At 42.6% G+C, this 16,314-nt stretch overlaps 2 protein-coding genes across 2 annotated transcripts; one reads left to right on the top strand and one right to left on the bottom strand.

Moving 5' to 3' along the window:
• Window positions 1–2,716: 2,716 nt before the first annotated feature.
• On the top strand, window positions 2,717–14,001 carry MYCFIDRAFT_180658 (uncharacterized protein; the record flags this gene model as incomplete). Its single annotated transcript, XM_007934423.1, has 18 exons — window positions 2,717–2,727; window positions 11,781–11,866; window positions 11,913–12,077; window positions 12,104–12,204; window positions 12,257–12,353; window positions 12,385–12,483; window positions 12,553–12,616; window positions 12,681–12,697; window positions 12,740–12,864; window positions 12,904–12,954; window positions 12,996–13,214; window positions 13,259–13,346; window positions 13,387–13,418; window positions 13,451–13,551; window positions 13,587–13,797; window positions 13,836–13,874; window positions 13,905–13,924; window positions 13,980–14,001. 18 exons carry the CDS (start codon window positions 2,717–2,719, stop codon window positions 13,999–14,001), a joined length of 1,548 nt encoding a protein of 515 aa, XP_007932614.1.
• Window positions 14,002–15,141: 1,140 nt separating this feature from the next.
• MYCFIDRAFT_84742 (uncharacterized protein) lies at window positions 15,142–15,894 on the bottom strand (the record flags this gene model as incomplete). Its single annotated transcript, XM_007934422.1, has 5 exons — window positions 15,142–15,177; window positions 15,299–15,333; window positions 15,419–15,453; window positions 15,510–15,691; window positions 15,877–15,894. 5 exons carry the CDS (start codon window positions 15,892–15,894, stop codon window positions 15,142–15,144), a joined length of 306 nt encoding a protein of 101 aa, XP_007932613.1.
• Window positions 15,895–16,314: the final 420 nt, after the last annotated feature.

Here is a 16,314-nt window from a genome sequence, read left to right as displayed (position 1 = left end):
GTGTCGGCGTAGATATAGGTATATACGCTATCGCGCTCGGCGCTCCTCGTCGCCGTTACTTTAGGAGCTAAGTATATAGAGAGATAGTAGTAGAGAGGGCGGAAATATACTATTTAATAGTCGTTCGAGTATTACTACGCTCGAGGATATACCGGTAGGCGGTAGATATAGAATATTAAATGCTAGATGCTATTAGTAACATAGCGCACGCCGTAGTACTCTAGTACTCGGCGGCGGTAATCTCGGCGGAAGCGGAGGTAATAGGCGCTAGCGTTAAGTCGGCTTCGAGAACATCCGTAGCTAAGCCTTTAGCAATAGTTAGGCTTTAACGAATAGTCTTGCTTGCTTGCGTTTTAATGCTATCGCTATACCGTACTCTTTAATTAGCCTCGTCTATCGTCCGTCGACAAGAATTACTATAATACTTTATCGGCTCCGCTAAAATATGTAGCAAGGTAGATATTAGAGTCGGCGCTCCGCTATAGTCGATACTTAATCGGACCTCCGACGCGCTAGCGCAGTAGCTATCCGTTAAGCAATTAAGCAGTACGAAGTATAAGGTATAAAGTATAAAGTATAAAGTATAAAGCATACTATATCGTCGATAGGTATAAAGATATATAGATACCTCGCTACCTCTCTATTCTCTTTCTACTACTCCTACCGATAGCCGCTACCTACTAGCTATATCTCCTCGTACGCCTAAGTTACGTAAGGCTAAGAAGAAGGTCGAATACTATATCGATTCTGCCTTAGAGTACGAAGACGACGGGACTCCACTTGCCGAATCCGATAATAACGACTTCGTTCTCGCCTTCGCCGGGCTCTCGGTTAATGCTATTATAGAAGGTACGAACGGAAAGAGAGAGGACATGTTTCGCGGCTAACGCTAATTCCTAGGCCGCCGCTTTACCTAGTCTAAGCAGGCTAAGGCTCGCATTGTCTATTATACTCTTGCCGGCAATGCGTAAGTGTCTCTTTCGACGTTTACGAGTAATATCTAGCGTACTAATCAATCTCTAGCCCGTTTACTACTCACTCTCTACTAACTCTATACTAGCTCCTAGAGCTAGTATACGACCTAGGCTTGCCTCTAAACCGCGGCAAGGAAATCGCTAAGACATATATAACTAAATTAGTAGGCTGTATTCAGTCCGTAATGTCTTCTAAGTGCTTAATAGGCTTAATTAAGGAGCGCCGCCGCAGCGATAGAACTTAGCATATCGCTATATCGAAGGCTTTAATTAAAGAAGCCTCCTCCGACTCCTTCTCCTAGCGCTTAATTACTAGCGGTAAGGTCGCCGAGGATTACGCTAACCGTAGTAGGACATTCCGCGAGCTTAAGAATAGTAACGAAATAGGTAAGACCGAGTTAATTAAGCAGACGATAGACTTGCTCGTCCGCGGTAATATAAGTCTTTCTTTAGCTATACGATATTGCGGCGCCTAATCCTAATTGCTCTTTTAGGTTATTACTAAAGACGCCTATAAGAGTCTATATACGCCTAAGGTCGATCTGTCTTAGCTTAAGTTACCTTCCCCTATAGTTACCTTACTTATACTGCTACCTGCCCTAGGTAGGTTACGAAAGTCGGGCTACTATAGTAGCTTTGCCGCCTCTAATACTAAGTCTAAACGCTCCGTCGCCGGCTATAATAACGACAGCGATACCGATACCGATACCGAACCTAAGCCTTTTCTTTCTAGGGCTAAGAAGTAGTAGAACCCTGCTACCCTATCTAAGCCGGCCTCTAAGTATAAGAAGTCGTTCCTAGGTAACGATAACGAGGTTTTAGGTCGGAAGCTATAGAAGTTAACCTTATTTAATAAGTACGTAGCGGTTAACTTAGATATCGAGTACGAAGTTCCTACTACGAAGCGCTCTTCTAAAACGGATAAGAAGCATCTCTACGCCTAGTCTAAGAGCGAGGACGGGTTTCCTTCTACTAAACATAAGATGCTAACGTTAGTTAAGAAGTAGCTCTACGCCTAGTCTAAGAGCGACGACGGGTTTCCTTCTACAAAACATAAGATATTAACGTTAGTTACGAAGTGGCTTGTAGCTGCCGCTATACTATCGACCTCTAACTACAACTATCCTACTTAGAAGTAGACAAAGTCGATCTCTATTAGTAAGCTAATATCGGTCTAGTCCGATAGCGAGGAGAATATTAACGCTTCGAAGCTAAAGAAGTTCTTGTCGGAATCTATTATATAGGAGCAGGTCGACGGCTTTTTAAAGAAGATTTTAAAGTAGGACGACGGCTTATTAAAGAGGCTTCTAAAGCAGGTCGATAGCTTATTAAAGTAGCCTATTAAGTACGTCGACGACTTACTAACGAAGCTTCTAAAGTATATCTCGTTTAACGAGGGCTCTAGTTAGCTTCCTGCTAATTCTAATACTAACTATACTAACTATAGCGCTACCGATACCTAGTCCTTCCCTACTACTACTATCGTCGATAACGTAGTAGGAAGTATTCTAAACAAGCTTCGTAGCTAGATTAATTTTATAAAAGTCTGCGGTATACTACTAGCGGAGATTGCCGATACCGTCCTATAGAAGATAGCGGCCGAAGAAGGTAGCTCTACGCCTATGCCTCGCCCTAACGCTATAGTAGAGAATAGCGTTCCTAATTACCTATATAGTCTCGTCTAAGTTCTCCGGAGCTGTAGGATAACGCCGAAAGAGATTGCTGCTACCTTAATAAGAAAGATGTCGGATAAGTAAAACGTAGCTTCCTCTAATACGACCTCTACTAGTATTAATCTTCTTATACTTTAATACTTGCTTCGGCGAACAAGCTTTGCGATACAAATAGTATTAAGGATCGCAACTAGCTATATAGTATACCTTAGATACTATACGACAATATTAGAAGAAATAGAAAAAAAGAGGACACGTTTAATAGCTTATAGAAAGGGAAAATAGCCTTCTGTAACGACTAGGATATCTTTGCGATACAACTAGCATTAAGGATCGCAACTAGCTATACGATATCCCTTAGGTGCTATACGACAACGTTAGAAGAAATAGAAAAAAAGAGGACACGTTTAATAGCTTATAGAAAGAGAAATAGTATTCTATAACGACTGGGATATCTGTGCTATTTTATAGTCTTATAGATGTAGAATCGCAGTTTACCTACTAAGCAGATTCAGTTAGTATTATATATTATCTTTTTCGTAGGTCGGTTGTTATTATTGTACCTACGGGAAAGGTGTTGTTAGAGCTCGCTAACTAACTAGCTAACGGTAGTAGCTAAAAACAGCGAATTGCTAAGGCTAAACAATCGAGGCACTTACTATTATATCTATATTCGCGCTTCAAAATCTTCTATTCACTTCGTTAATAATATCTAGTGCTTGCTATATAGAACGCTATAGTAACGCTATATTATTAACTACTTTTGCTCCTAGCGCCGCGTATAAAGATTAAGCTCTTCTTAGATCTCCGGCATCGACTAGTAACGAGTATTAATCCGGCAATGCTAATCCCTAGGAATATATACTACCTTAAGTTATCTAATATATATAATATCGAGCTATCTTAGCCCTTAGTCTCGTTAAGGTAGTTACCTACCTTACGTTAGAGGCGCGCTATCGCTATAGAAGCTAGTATCGTTATAGCCTAAGTTGTATATACCTTCGTTAGTATTAAGACATCCGTAGTCCCGTCTAGAGCTACGAGTCCTTAACCTATACAACTAGGAGTTAGTACCTCGTACATTTGCTTATTAGTTGCTATCCCTTCTATAGCGATCCTAAGGCCTTTCCCGTTATTCCTTCGAGCTTCGGTAGTAGTAATTTGCCGATTTCAGATATATAGGAGGAGACCTATAAAAGGAGAAGTTAAGAGTAGATACCGGTCGTATTCGGACATATAGGAGGAGATATATAGGAGGAGAATTTAAGAGCAGATATATACGCTATTAAGCTATTACGCCTAAATACGTCTTTTCCTATAGGTGTCCGCTAATAGCGAAAGTATTAGCGCTCGAAACAAAGTATAAAGAGATAGCTACGAAAGTTAATATATACGAGGACATTATTGCTCGTATATAGGCGTTTTTAGAGCATCCTAGGGAAGGGCTCGGTAAGATCGTAGAGGTCTTAATAGCTATGCATCCGTATTACGCGATATAGTTTACTAGATTACGATTAAGACCTATAAGACATGCCTCTACTACCTCCTCTAGACACTTAGAAGGCTTCTCCGCTGCTACTACGCTATATGCGATACGTCCGTTCGCAGCCTAGCTCTTAGAAGTGTAGAAGACAGACACGGATATATGCTTACCAAATTTCCGCTATACGAGATGTATTATAGTTATAGCCTATTTCGCTTAATTCCTCCGACGGCCGGAAACCGTATCCTAGGACTCGACGTAGCATTAAAGATATCATTTCCTTAGCCTTTTTAATATCTTTAGAGTTATTTCGCAACTATGTTAATTGTATATATAGTATATTAGCGGGTTAGGCTACTTCCTCGGTTGCCCGCTAATATTGGATTAGGCGGCCTCGGAATCATCGGCTTTTTATTCTAATACGCTAGTCTGTAGACGAATGTATTCAAAAGAATTTCGCGTAACATTAAGAACTAGCTTTGCCTTGTCTCCGACACTAGCATTGCAGCTCCTACTATCTTTCGCTCTAAATTAGGGACCGATCTTTAGGTGTTCAATCCACTTAGTAACGATACTCGAGTAGCAGTTACTACCACTTCCGCGAAAGAACCGCAACCTTGTATATTTACGAATAACAACGCTAGAGTCCGGTCTTGTGTACTCGGTTAGTGTTTACGGGAAATCGCTAGGGCACAGACTAATAACTAATGTAACGCAGTATTGCCTATACTTCTACTGCACTATAGTAAGGATTATATGTTCTGGTTAGATCTACGCTAACGTTTAAGGTCCTTTAAACCTACTATAGACAGCCGAAAGCCTACTAGTCGCTACGGGGAAAACTAAGAACTCCGGCAGAGGCTTAGCGAGAACCTATACCGCTATTTTACACTAAAATCTACTCTTCCGTACTCTTCTAAGGTTCGTAGACTTCTCTAATATATCTTTAAAAGCGTATTATCGATAAAACAGTAGTATAGGCCCTTCCGAGGTGTTATTACGTACAGTATAAAGCTAAGACTAATTAACCCTGCTTTATAGACCCTCCTTAAGGCCTATTTCGCTCGTAGGTTTACTTCTAAGCAGATAATAGCTGAAACACGAGTGCTAATAGCAGTAAGGTCGATATATAGGTACTAGCAGAAGTAGCGGTTGTTTAGCGAGTTATATATAAAGAATACTAGCGCGGTTAAAGGGCATCCGAGGCGCCTTCTATATAGCGAGGAAGAATAGCTCTATAACTATCTCTACGAGCGTCCGGACGCCTACTTTATAGAAATAATCGCTACTCTTTACGACGAGTTTAAACGGCTCCGTCCGGTTAACGAAGGAGGTAAAGGCGTAGTACTAACGCCGAGTCTGCTATATAAAACGTTAAAGCGTTAGGGATAGACTCGTACGAAGATACAAACGAAGGCGAAGGAGCGGAACCTGTTACTAAGGGCATTATAGGTTATTAGGTATACGAGTTAGCTAGCGGATAGGTTAATCTTTATCGACGAGACTGCCTATAATTAGAAGACTAGTTAGCGGAAGTATAGATAGTCGCTAAGAGGCATTGCTTGTATAGATTATTAGTATGCGAGAAGGGAAGTAAGGTAGTCTGTCTTACCTACCTTTACGCTCTACGGCTACTTGCCTTGTACGTATGTATACTAAGGATCTATTAATAGTAACCGATTTAATACCTAGCTAGAGAAAGAGGTGCTGCCGTTGCTAGTTAATAGTCTATCGATAATCTTTATAATAGATAATGCTAGTATCTACTATAGAAGGAGGGTAAAGGAAGCTATCCTAGAAGCAGGTTACTATCTCGAGTTTCTTTCGCTATACTTACCGGATTTGAATCCTATCGAATAGACCTTTAATCTGCTTAAGAAGACTATTAAAAAGTATCGCTATAAGCTACCGCTTTTCGAAGGGTTCTAAGCCTACTTAGTGTAGTGTTTATATAAGTATAGAGGCCGTAGGGCGCGTAGATTGTTCAAATACGCTAGTTATAACGTAGAGGGTCGAGATTTGCCGTACGATCCTAAAGCCTTCGAAATAAGCGCTAGATCCGCATAAAACATACTAAATATAGATGCTAAAGAGTCGGCATAGTATTCGTAGTATAAGAGTACGCCGCCGGCGGTATTAGATAACCTAAATGATTATATATAGAGTAAGGAAGACTATAAATAAGAACTAGAAGAATCGGATATAGATTTCGAGGACTTCGAGTAACCGCACTAATATAGACTAGTGCTAGCAAGCGCCGGAGGCAGAGATTTAGGTAAATAGTTCGAACGCTAGCTTTGCTATACCCTCTTATTGTTCTACAACTAACGCATTCAATTTAATATACTAAATTAGGTCTAAATAAGTGTAATTACAGCAAGAATCTCCCGCTTATTACAAGGTTGTATGTATTATAGTAATAAAAAGAATAGTGCGTAAAGAAAGCCCGAGTTCGCTTAAAATTCGCCCTCCTCTATAGCGGCTCTTTCCGCGGCGATAATATTATCGTCCCTCTTCTTTAACTATTCTCGAATAGCCTCTTTTAGTCTTAGACGCATTCCACCTATTTCCTTAAGCTCGTAAGGCTAGTTAGATTAGTCTATATTAGCAATAGCATCGAGCCGCTATACTAAACCTACGAAAACCCTAATATAGGCGCGTAGAGAGTCCTAATCCGCGAATTCCGGCTAGAGGGTATACTAGTTAAAGAACTCAGTTATAGCGGCTTTAGAGATCACTATACGAGGCACCTTAACAGGCGCCTTATAACCTAAGCGATATCTAGTAAGAGCGCGAGTTAGAGTCTTCGATAGCGTACTAGGAATACGACCGAGGCTATTGTTCTAAGTGTAGAGTATGCTACCTATAAATTCGCCTATTATCTTTATTATACTACTGTTCTTACTACCTAGCGAGTCCGTATTACTACGCCGCTACGTTCTTGCCTAATACTTCTTCTCGACCTTCCGAGTTATTAATATTATCTCTACCGAGACTAGAAGCCTGTCCGGCTAAGAGCCGTCTTTATTCTAGATATACTAGCCTTTAGTAATAGCTTAACTTAGCTTAATTATTACAGCCTCGTAGAAGGGGAAATGGTTCTCGCCGAGCTCCTTTGCCGAGCGATTAAACTAGTAAGCAGCCTCGCCGGCCTTATTGCTATTTAGACAGTCCTTCCGAGTATAGAGCTACTTATTGATTATCTTAAAGTCGTACCTACTAGACGACTCGAGTTTAGCGATAATTAGACTAATATTCCTTATTTAAACCGCATTAGGGTTCTTCTTTAACTTCTCGACCTCCTTATTCTTCCCTTTACTTCTAGCTACTACTAATTGCTTAGGCTTTATATAGAACTCGAGGTTAACGAATAGGCGCTTCCTTCTAGCCTTTATAAGATTAATCGCATAGTCGAGAGCTTGTCGATAAACAAAGTCGCTATCGATATCGTTACCTACTTAGTACTAGTCGCTAGTAAACGTATTCTTCGCTCCTTCCGTACTAGTACGGATTATAACTCGGTAAGGTCGATTATAGCTATTAAGCTAAGCAAACTTCGCCGCCTACGAGTAGCTATCCTATAGCTCCTTATCTCTCGTAGTAAGGAACCTTATTAGCTTCGTTATAAGCGATCGATTAGCGCCCTTCTTAGACGGATTAAATATAGTCTACTACGTATTATAGTAGAAGACTTTAGGCTTATTAGTTAAGTTAAAAGAGCTAGGCGCAGTTATAGGCACGTTGCTAGCAGCGAGGGCCGTTATACTGCTAGTAGCAGCCTCGGCTTCTAGTACCGTATTAAAAGAGGAGGAAATAGAGGCTTTAGTAGAGGAGGCGGTAGAGGAAGAAGCACCTATTTTGCTAGGTATAACGTTACTATTATCCTCTGCCGGCGTTGCTACGGTCTCCTTGCTTAGTGCCGCTACCGACTTAGTAACTAGCGCGGCAGTCTTCTTGCCCTTCTTGCCGGCTCTAATAGACCTATTAGATCTACCCTTTATACCTTGTCTTATTAGCGGCGGACTTATAGGCTTCTCGAGAAGCTCTACTACCTTCTTCTTTAACGTAGAGTTATTTAGCTCTTCTTCTAATCGTAGTACTAGCTTGCCTATAGTCGATCGAGTCGGTCGTAGACCTATATTAGCGGCAATTTAGCGCTAGAATGCTAGAAATCGATGGAAATACGCGTACGAGGCTTTAATATACGATTATCCTCTATTAAACGATAGTTAGTAGGAAGAAACAGCGATTCTGTATATAAAACATCCCTATATTGCCCCCTACTAATCGATAGTAAGAGAAGGCGGCTCTGCGGACCGTACTAATAGGCTTTCGGCCGTCTATAGTATCTTGCTTAAGAATCTAGGCACTTTCCTAGATAGAGATCTGCAGTATTACAACAACCTACTAAACCTAGCGCTATACGATGTAAGGTATATATAGCCGGCTAGATCCTTACTAGATTTTGCCGTTTCGGAGGCTAGAACTAGCGACTTAGTGTTTAAAGTCGATCTACAATCTTAGACAACCTGTTGCGTTCGTTAAAGGTCTTGTTCGCAGTCCTTCGCTATATAGCAGGCAGATTCGATCTTAGGTCCGTAATCTAAACGAGTATTACTTCTGAGCTACGTACTATTAGTAGGCTGCTAAAGTCGGTCCGAGAAATTATAGAGGCTTAAGTAATAGAGGCTCTATTTGATCGTGCCGATAGTACGGCGAACGAGAAGCCGCTACCGAACGTACTACGAAAAAGTAAATTTCAGGATTAGATTTATAGGTTATTTAAGCTAACATTAATAATGTCTTTATTTCTCGCTAGAGTTACCCTAAAAGTCTCGAAGCCGCTATTAGAAACTCCTCGGTTGATATATAAAGGACTTGCGGATTCCTCTAGTAGCAAAAGCTTAAGGCCCGCAGAAGGAAGTCTCTAGGAGCGGCAACGCCGGCGCAAAACCCGGCAAGGCAGAGCGTAGCGAGGCAGTAATCTAGTATAGAATATGCGAGAATTTAAGGAACGAATTCCTACGTTACGGACTGCTAATTCGCGAGGTCTCGCAATAGGACTAACCTCCTCGGCGCTTAACGTACTTACTAGCAGGCGTAAAAGCATAGGGATATACTACAAAGCAAGTTATGCCTCGTATACAGCGTATATAGTAGATGTGTATCGATATTGCGCTCGGCTACTTGCTACAATTCTCTATTACTCGGCGAAGGAGAACGTGTTTGCATTCGACGAATATATATTGTCTAGAGCAGCCGGTAGCCTCCTCCTAAACCTATAAAACAGCCGCATCTTTGTTCTCCGCCGAACTATCTCTCTTAAAGGCAAGAATCTCCGTAGAGGTAAACAGCATTCGAGGAATTACAATTCGACGCTCGCCGGTACCGGTCTAAGTGTTACTAGCCTCCTAGGGAATAGCTTCTAGTCGATAGATATAGCTTGCTAATTTATTAAGGCTATAGGTATAGTATATAGCTAACTTGTTACATCTAGGTCTGCTCCGTTTATTAGTATAGACTTCGCTATATAGAAGCACTTTAGAGGTCTTTTGCGACGAGACGACAAAGACATATTAAAGCTACAACTCTTAACTAAAGTAGCTAATGCCTTCTACAAGCGCTAGTAGGTTTTATCTAGTATACTAACAATTGAACGCCTCGAAATGCCTCGTAGCGAATAAAGACTCGCAAGGCTAGGAATTAATATATTACTTCTCCTATAACAAAGATCGGAAGACTATTGTACTATATTAGAGTTGCGGCAAGGCAGACGTAGTCGATGCGTTAGAACCTAGGACGTTGCCCTTCCGGCTAGCATCTTTAAATCCTTGCTAGATTAAATAACTACAAGTAATCTCCGAGACTAGCCTATTGCCTGTTCGCCTTATTAAGCAGACCGCTTAAGGACAATATACTTTTCTCCGACTGCCGGTAAGGTAAGTTAGCTTCTGCGACTAGCTACATAGAATGCTTAGCTTTAAGTATATCTTAAGGACATACAACTCTTGTATAACTTAGCGGCTAAAGCATAGGTATCGGTATCGGCCCGAGCACTTTCCTAAGCTATACCGAGTTCGATAGCCGAACTACTAACAATTGTAGCGATACTGACGTTCAAAACGCCTATATACTTAAGAGGCAAGTCTAAACTCCCGCCGGTTGTTCTATAATGTATCTCTTAGCCCTCTATAGGGTTATTAATACTTCCGTACGATCTCTACGCCTAGAATTGCTTTTGCCTCTTATAGGCCGACAAGTTCTAGACCTATCGCAAACATCTTAAGAGAGAGAGAGAGTAGCAAGAAGACGAGATAGGCTAGCAGGTCGATCGCATATAGTTTAGGAGGCCGGAAGCTATTATATATCGCAGACGAGAGGTTTTATAGTAACAATTAGTGCTAGATATCGAACTGCTTCGACAATGACCCGAAATCCGTGCTAATTTATAAATTAGCGATTACTAAGCTTACCTCAAACCCTCGCTATAGCCTAGGGAAATCTAGGCGTAGCTCGCTATAAGGCTATATACACTACCTTCTACGATAGCTAAGTTTTGCACCTCCGTTAATAACATCGATAAATCTTTCGTAAAGGGAATCTTAATAGTAAGCTCTAACCTTAACGCCTAAATATATATACGTATAAACCTCAACCTAGCTAGATGTCTTATATAGCTTAAGTGTTCCGTTCCTTGTCGTAGGTTACCCGGATTATCTTCTCTATATTGTAGTCTGCGTAAATGCAACATCGAGTGCTTCTAAGATAAGATTAATAAGGCTATAATTTACCCGATCGAGATGGCTTAGAAGGCACTTCTCTGCGATATCGTATGCTAAGCAAACTTGCAATCCCCGAAGAGCGCTTACTGCTTGCAAATTAAGCTCTGCCTCGGAGCGACTATTTCCTCTAATTAATAGAGAGCGTCGTTAAACTATTGCGCCGCCACGATCGATTCTATAAGCGACCTCGTTAGCTTTTTTAGTATTAGTCTATAAGTTAGGGCTAGTCTTCCTCTATAAGCAAGAGTTGCTCGTAGACATATCTAAACAAGGTTCTTAGCTAGCATCGAGATTGCGTCTTCCGAAGAACATCTCCGCGATTATAGCATTTCTACGATTATAGTTCTATTCTACGATTATAGTTCTATTCTACGATTATAATTATGCTATTTCCATTTATAGCATAGCATCTTACGAATATAGATAGAATTTCCGCGATTATAAAATAGAAACTTTTTACTCTAAATTAACTCGTCGATCTTCCTTAGGATAAGCATTCTTCGTAAAAGTCGCCTAGGAAGCTATGTCGGTTGTAGTCATTTAAGACTCTAGTGTCTGCGCCTCTACGAATAATAAGCTAGAGGATGCTACTACTATGCCACTCTAGCCTTATAGCTTCGATAAGCCTACTACGTTGCCCTTCGCTACATTCTTAGGAAAGATACCTAGAGGGTATAGGACAGGATCATTTCGTACTAGCTACTTTCTTTTATATTATTAATCTTACTAAAAAGATGTATTCTTATAGACGAATTACATTTAATAGACCTATAAAGCCTACGAAATAAAAGACGTACCGAAACGATAAATTCTATCGATAAGAAGATCAACGCAAGTTGATTCTATCTTCCTTATACTGTCGTTGAAGTCTGACACACATGTCATCGACCAAGAACATCAGACCGTCTATTATAACTGCCAAACAGGACGCCAAGTCTACCAAGCATACGTCTCGTCTTCCTTCCTCCTCCTATTCGGATACGGAAGAGTACAACACAAGTACCTTGCTTCAATGGTCTACTGCTGACTATCATTACTAGGTATCTGACAGGTATCGGCTCACAGTTTGAGAACTTGGCTCCGAACAGCAAGTACCTACAGTCCTTAGAGATTCTAGAGTCGAGCCAGACAAGTATCGTCGAGGCAAAATTGAAAGTCGAACCCGGTGTCCCTGCTTTTTTCGCCGACTAGGTAAATTCAGCAGCTTGAAGCAATATGAAGGGGAGTCTAAGGATAATAATCAGAAAGTCGATCTAGGTTGTCTTCTTTCAGACGCTCCGTGGGTGCCTGAGGTTCTGAAAGAACTTAGATAGCATAGTGCATGTCCTCGAAATTACATTCAAGAACTGCAGAGCAGAGATATCTGTTAAGGAGTTCGTCGCTCAGGATGCTTATAGCGGTCGGCGAAATGGGTTGGGCAAGCAAAGGACATCTTCCACCCGTCTACCTAATCTGTCCACCTGTCCATTCAGTAGCGGGTTTCGCCGCCTTTTTCCGATACAGAGATGCGGAGCGGCATAAAGTCTATCTCGCTGCGTTACAAGATTGGTGTTATAACAAGTTCTACGGCAGTGAAAAGCGACCTTATAGTGCTACAAGCTCCGATTTGAAAGTCCATCGACAAAAGTAGCTGTTTTGAGAGCAAAGCATATCGCCGTATGATTTTGGTCGCCTCGGTCTTGCTGATGAGATCCTTGATCTGGAGTGATTTCGACTGCTCCGGATTCCTCAAATCGCCCTTTATTCGTACGAGTTGTTTTGTCTATAGCATTGACGAGATAAGGAGTCGGAGAAAGGCAACAGATTCTGCGGCTATGCAACACTGAGCGCTCGCTAAAGCTCCCACAATGCAGACTCTAAACGGCAATTTGCTGGTGCGCTGGGTCTGCACTGTCTTCACTGATCACCTGTTTACGCATAGCATCCTGCCATTTTACGATCAGACCTGTCCTGTGCTAGAAATGCACCCACTATGACCTTTTCATAATCAGCGCCATTCGTTCTGCAAATGCTGCCGCGTGTCAATCACCTTGCACGGCCTAGTGCCCTCTCCCTCGAGGGTTTGTAAAATGGCATAGTCTAGAACCAAATGGCGAAGACCATTCCTGAGGTTTTTAACGGGCAGGCGCCATTTCGCAGTTCTTACGACTATGGAGGCAGAGCTGCAAGGCAATCAAAGAGCAGGCGGACCAAGGTCATGTTCCCAACGCATAGAGAACAAAATAGTCTCCTAGTTGATGGTCCAAAAGCAGGCGGTAAAATCTCAGGATCTGGGATCTGTTTCTCTCCTGCGGCCCCCAAGGTATCGGGTTCAAGACGCTGTATTGCACACTGCATGGCCGCAAGATGATGATTTCTAGCCTTTCCCACGCATCACCTCGATGTCTGGAAGAATTAGTTGCCAATTCTCTGCGATGCTTGACCTTTCTCCAGCGTAGCTTTCGCTAGACAGTCGAGAGCAGTTTTCTGACAAGCTCAATACTCGCCGCTCGTTACCTGTGAGACCGTGGCATTACCTGTCAGTCGTCCGCGGGGAAGCCTGCGAGTGGAAGCAGCTCACCGCCACCAAATTTCTTGGCCATTTTGTTCTGTCTTCCGCGTATCTGCCATTCTGCAGCTGAGGTTGTTGCTGTAAAGCAGTGGTATAGCCGTTTCCGAGTGTGGCACTGTCAAGGCATGTTCTCGAAGGTGGCAGCTCTGCGGACCGAGAGCGAGAGGCGAAAGCCAAGCCCACTCGTCCAGTCCCGCAAAAGCGCAGTTCAATGCGGAGTAACTACACCAAAACGCACGGCGAACCACCAAAACGCACTCGGATCTACTTAAAACCGCACCCAATTCCATCAAAAAGCGCAGTCCAATGCTTGCTTGAAGCGCGAAGGGCAAAAGTGCACTCCAAACTACCAAAAAGCGCACAATTCCCTAGGATCTTGCTAAGAAACCAAACTGGACGTTTTTTTTTCGGGTTGTACCTAGTCTATTGAGGCATGTATAGAACACTAAGCTTATCTGGATGTGAGCGCTGTGTGCTATATACGAGCGAGAGGGAGCGAGGACGGAGAAATTGAAGCTACTCCTCGCTTATTCGCTAACACAATCAAGTCGCGCAGCCTTTTACTCGGCTACCGCAGGTATATACTCTATTACCTCCTTCGCTAGGTCCTGCCACTCCTTCCGATACGCTAGGAGTTGCTCCTCTACCTTAGTAATTCGACTGTTATATTGCCGAGTAGTATAAGAAAGGGCTAGTGCTATATTATAACGCTACTATTGCTTAACCGCGAGAGTATCGCTCCGTCCTATAAGCGTTTCGATCTAAGTCTCCGTTTCGCGCAAATTCTAACGGACAAGCGGGAGCTTCGTGTTATCCTTTTAATCGCTAAGCTGCATTATTATAAACGCTTTTAAGTTACGTAGCTTATAGAATTCTCGTTGCTAGTCGTTACAGAGATCTTCGTTACGTTTACTAATATAGGAAAGGACTATACGAATAAGCTTAGCAGCTACCTTTAATTCCTTAAGCCGGTTAAGATAACGAGTCTATTCGTCGATAGTCGTAAATATCGATGTCCGTATCGATACCCGCTTAAACGAGATTTAGAATAGTAACTGCTTAGGGCATTCGGTAGCGATATCTAGATAACTCTCGAGACCGGGAGCGTAGAAATCGAACATTTTCCCTCTTTGCTACGTAATCTGCGCTACTAACATATAAAGGCACTGTCGCTATATATTAAGGTCTCTAGCGTAGGTGATATGCTCCGTTATTAGCTCTCCGACGATTATAATAGCGATACGCGTACAGGTGTCGGCATCGCGAAGCTCGGATGCTAGTAGAATCACTTCTTGCTATATTACTTGCTCCGTGCTAGCTAATAACTTAGGCTACGTAGAGATTTGTGCACGGCAATATAAGACTAGCTCGGGATCTAAATTTAGCGTATTGCTATCGAGATAGTAAGGCACATAGACGATAACGCGGTCCGAGGTAATAATAGCGAGTGCGCGGTCGTCATAGGTATTATCGGTCGCTCGAAGCAATATAAGAACTTTGTTGCCGGCCTTTGTAGCCGCTTTAACGCGTTCGCTAGCTAAGATTAGGCTAGGCAGCGATAGCGCACTAGGAGTAAAGAGCTCGAACTAAGGCTTTAGCGAGAGTGCTAATGTGTTGCAGAGCTCGGAGAGAGTAGTACGTAATCGCTTATATCTCGGAGCTATAGTAGAGGTGTAGCTTATAGGATCCGCGGGAGGGTAGTTTTAGTCGCGTACTAAGACGTACGGGTAGTAGGGGTTTAGGCAGTCGTCGGTTATAGTAGGGAGACGTATAGCACGAGAAGGACTTCTACCGAGCCTTATAGGATCTATAGGAGGGTAGTTTCGGTAGCTTACCGTCCCGCTTAGGTAATAGCCGCATAGGCGGTTATCTGTAATAGTAGGCAGATGTATAGTACGAGAAGGACTTCTACCGAGCCTTATAGGATCTATAGGAGGATAGTTTCGGTAGCTTACCGTCCCGCTCGGGTAATAGCCGTATAGGCGGTCGTCTGTAATAGTAGAGAGACGTGTAGCACGAGAAGGACTTCTGCCGAGCCTTACTAACGAGCAAGACGCCGCGGCTAGAAGAGGGCGGCGTGAATAGAGGTAGCGCGTATTACTATCTAGGGAGATATAGAATTGATTTTCGGCCTCGTTCTCGTCGGAGAAGTCGTCTTTCTTAGCGGGCAAGTCGCCTTTCTCGTCGTAGAAGTCGCGTTTGTCGCATGCGCGTTCGGCAGACCTAACCTTGCTAACACTATTACTATTAGGATTAAAAAGAACGAGTCTGCCGCGTTTCCCTTAACGAACCTCCGTAGAGCAATTGTTTTGCTACATTAGAGCCTTAGCGCTAATAGCTAATTAACGATACTCGCTTTTAAGGTGTGTTATATAGGACTAAGTCGCTTCTACGGCCTATTAACTCCTCGTACGAGATAGGCTTTAGGCATTATTATTATTATCGTTATCTTCAACTTGCCTACTTCTAGAGATTAACGCAAGTATAGCGCCTAGCTTCTAACACTCCTCGGTAGCTAAGGTAGCGTATCGCTCTCTATCCTAGACGGTCTCTAGAACTAGACGCTAATGCGGCCTATCTTCCGTTCCGTTACCGTAAGCGAGCAGAAAGGTAAATACTTAACGCTAGACGAGCGGAACAAGTATCTCGAGCCGCTGCCTATAGTATCTAAGATCCGACTACTACTCGGCGAGCACGAAAGCGATATAGTATACGCCGCAATCGTAGGTATTGCCCTGCCGACTGTTATAAGCTACCGAGCTGTTCTGCTATAGGCTATCTGCCTATAGCTAAAGGTTTGCGGAAGTCTATTCTATATCTTAGAGGAATCTGCGGGCTGCCTGCTATACGC

The sequence above is a fragment of the Pseudocercospora fijiensis genome (assembly GCF_000340215.1).
Source record: "Pseudocercospora fijiensis CIRAD86 unplaced genomic scaffold MYCFIscaffold_20, whole genome shotgun sequence".
NCBI lineage: Eukaryota > Fungi > Ascomycota > Dothideomycetes > Mycosphaerellales > Mycosphaerellaceae > Pseudocercospora > Pseudocercospora fijiensis.
The sequence above is the reverse complement of the archived record's forward strand: the minus strand, read 5'-3'. Positions and strand labels throughout refer to the sequence as shown.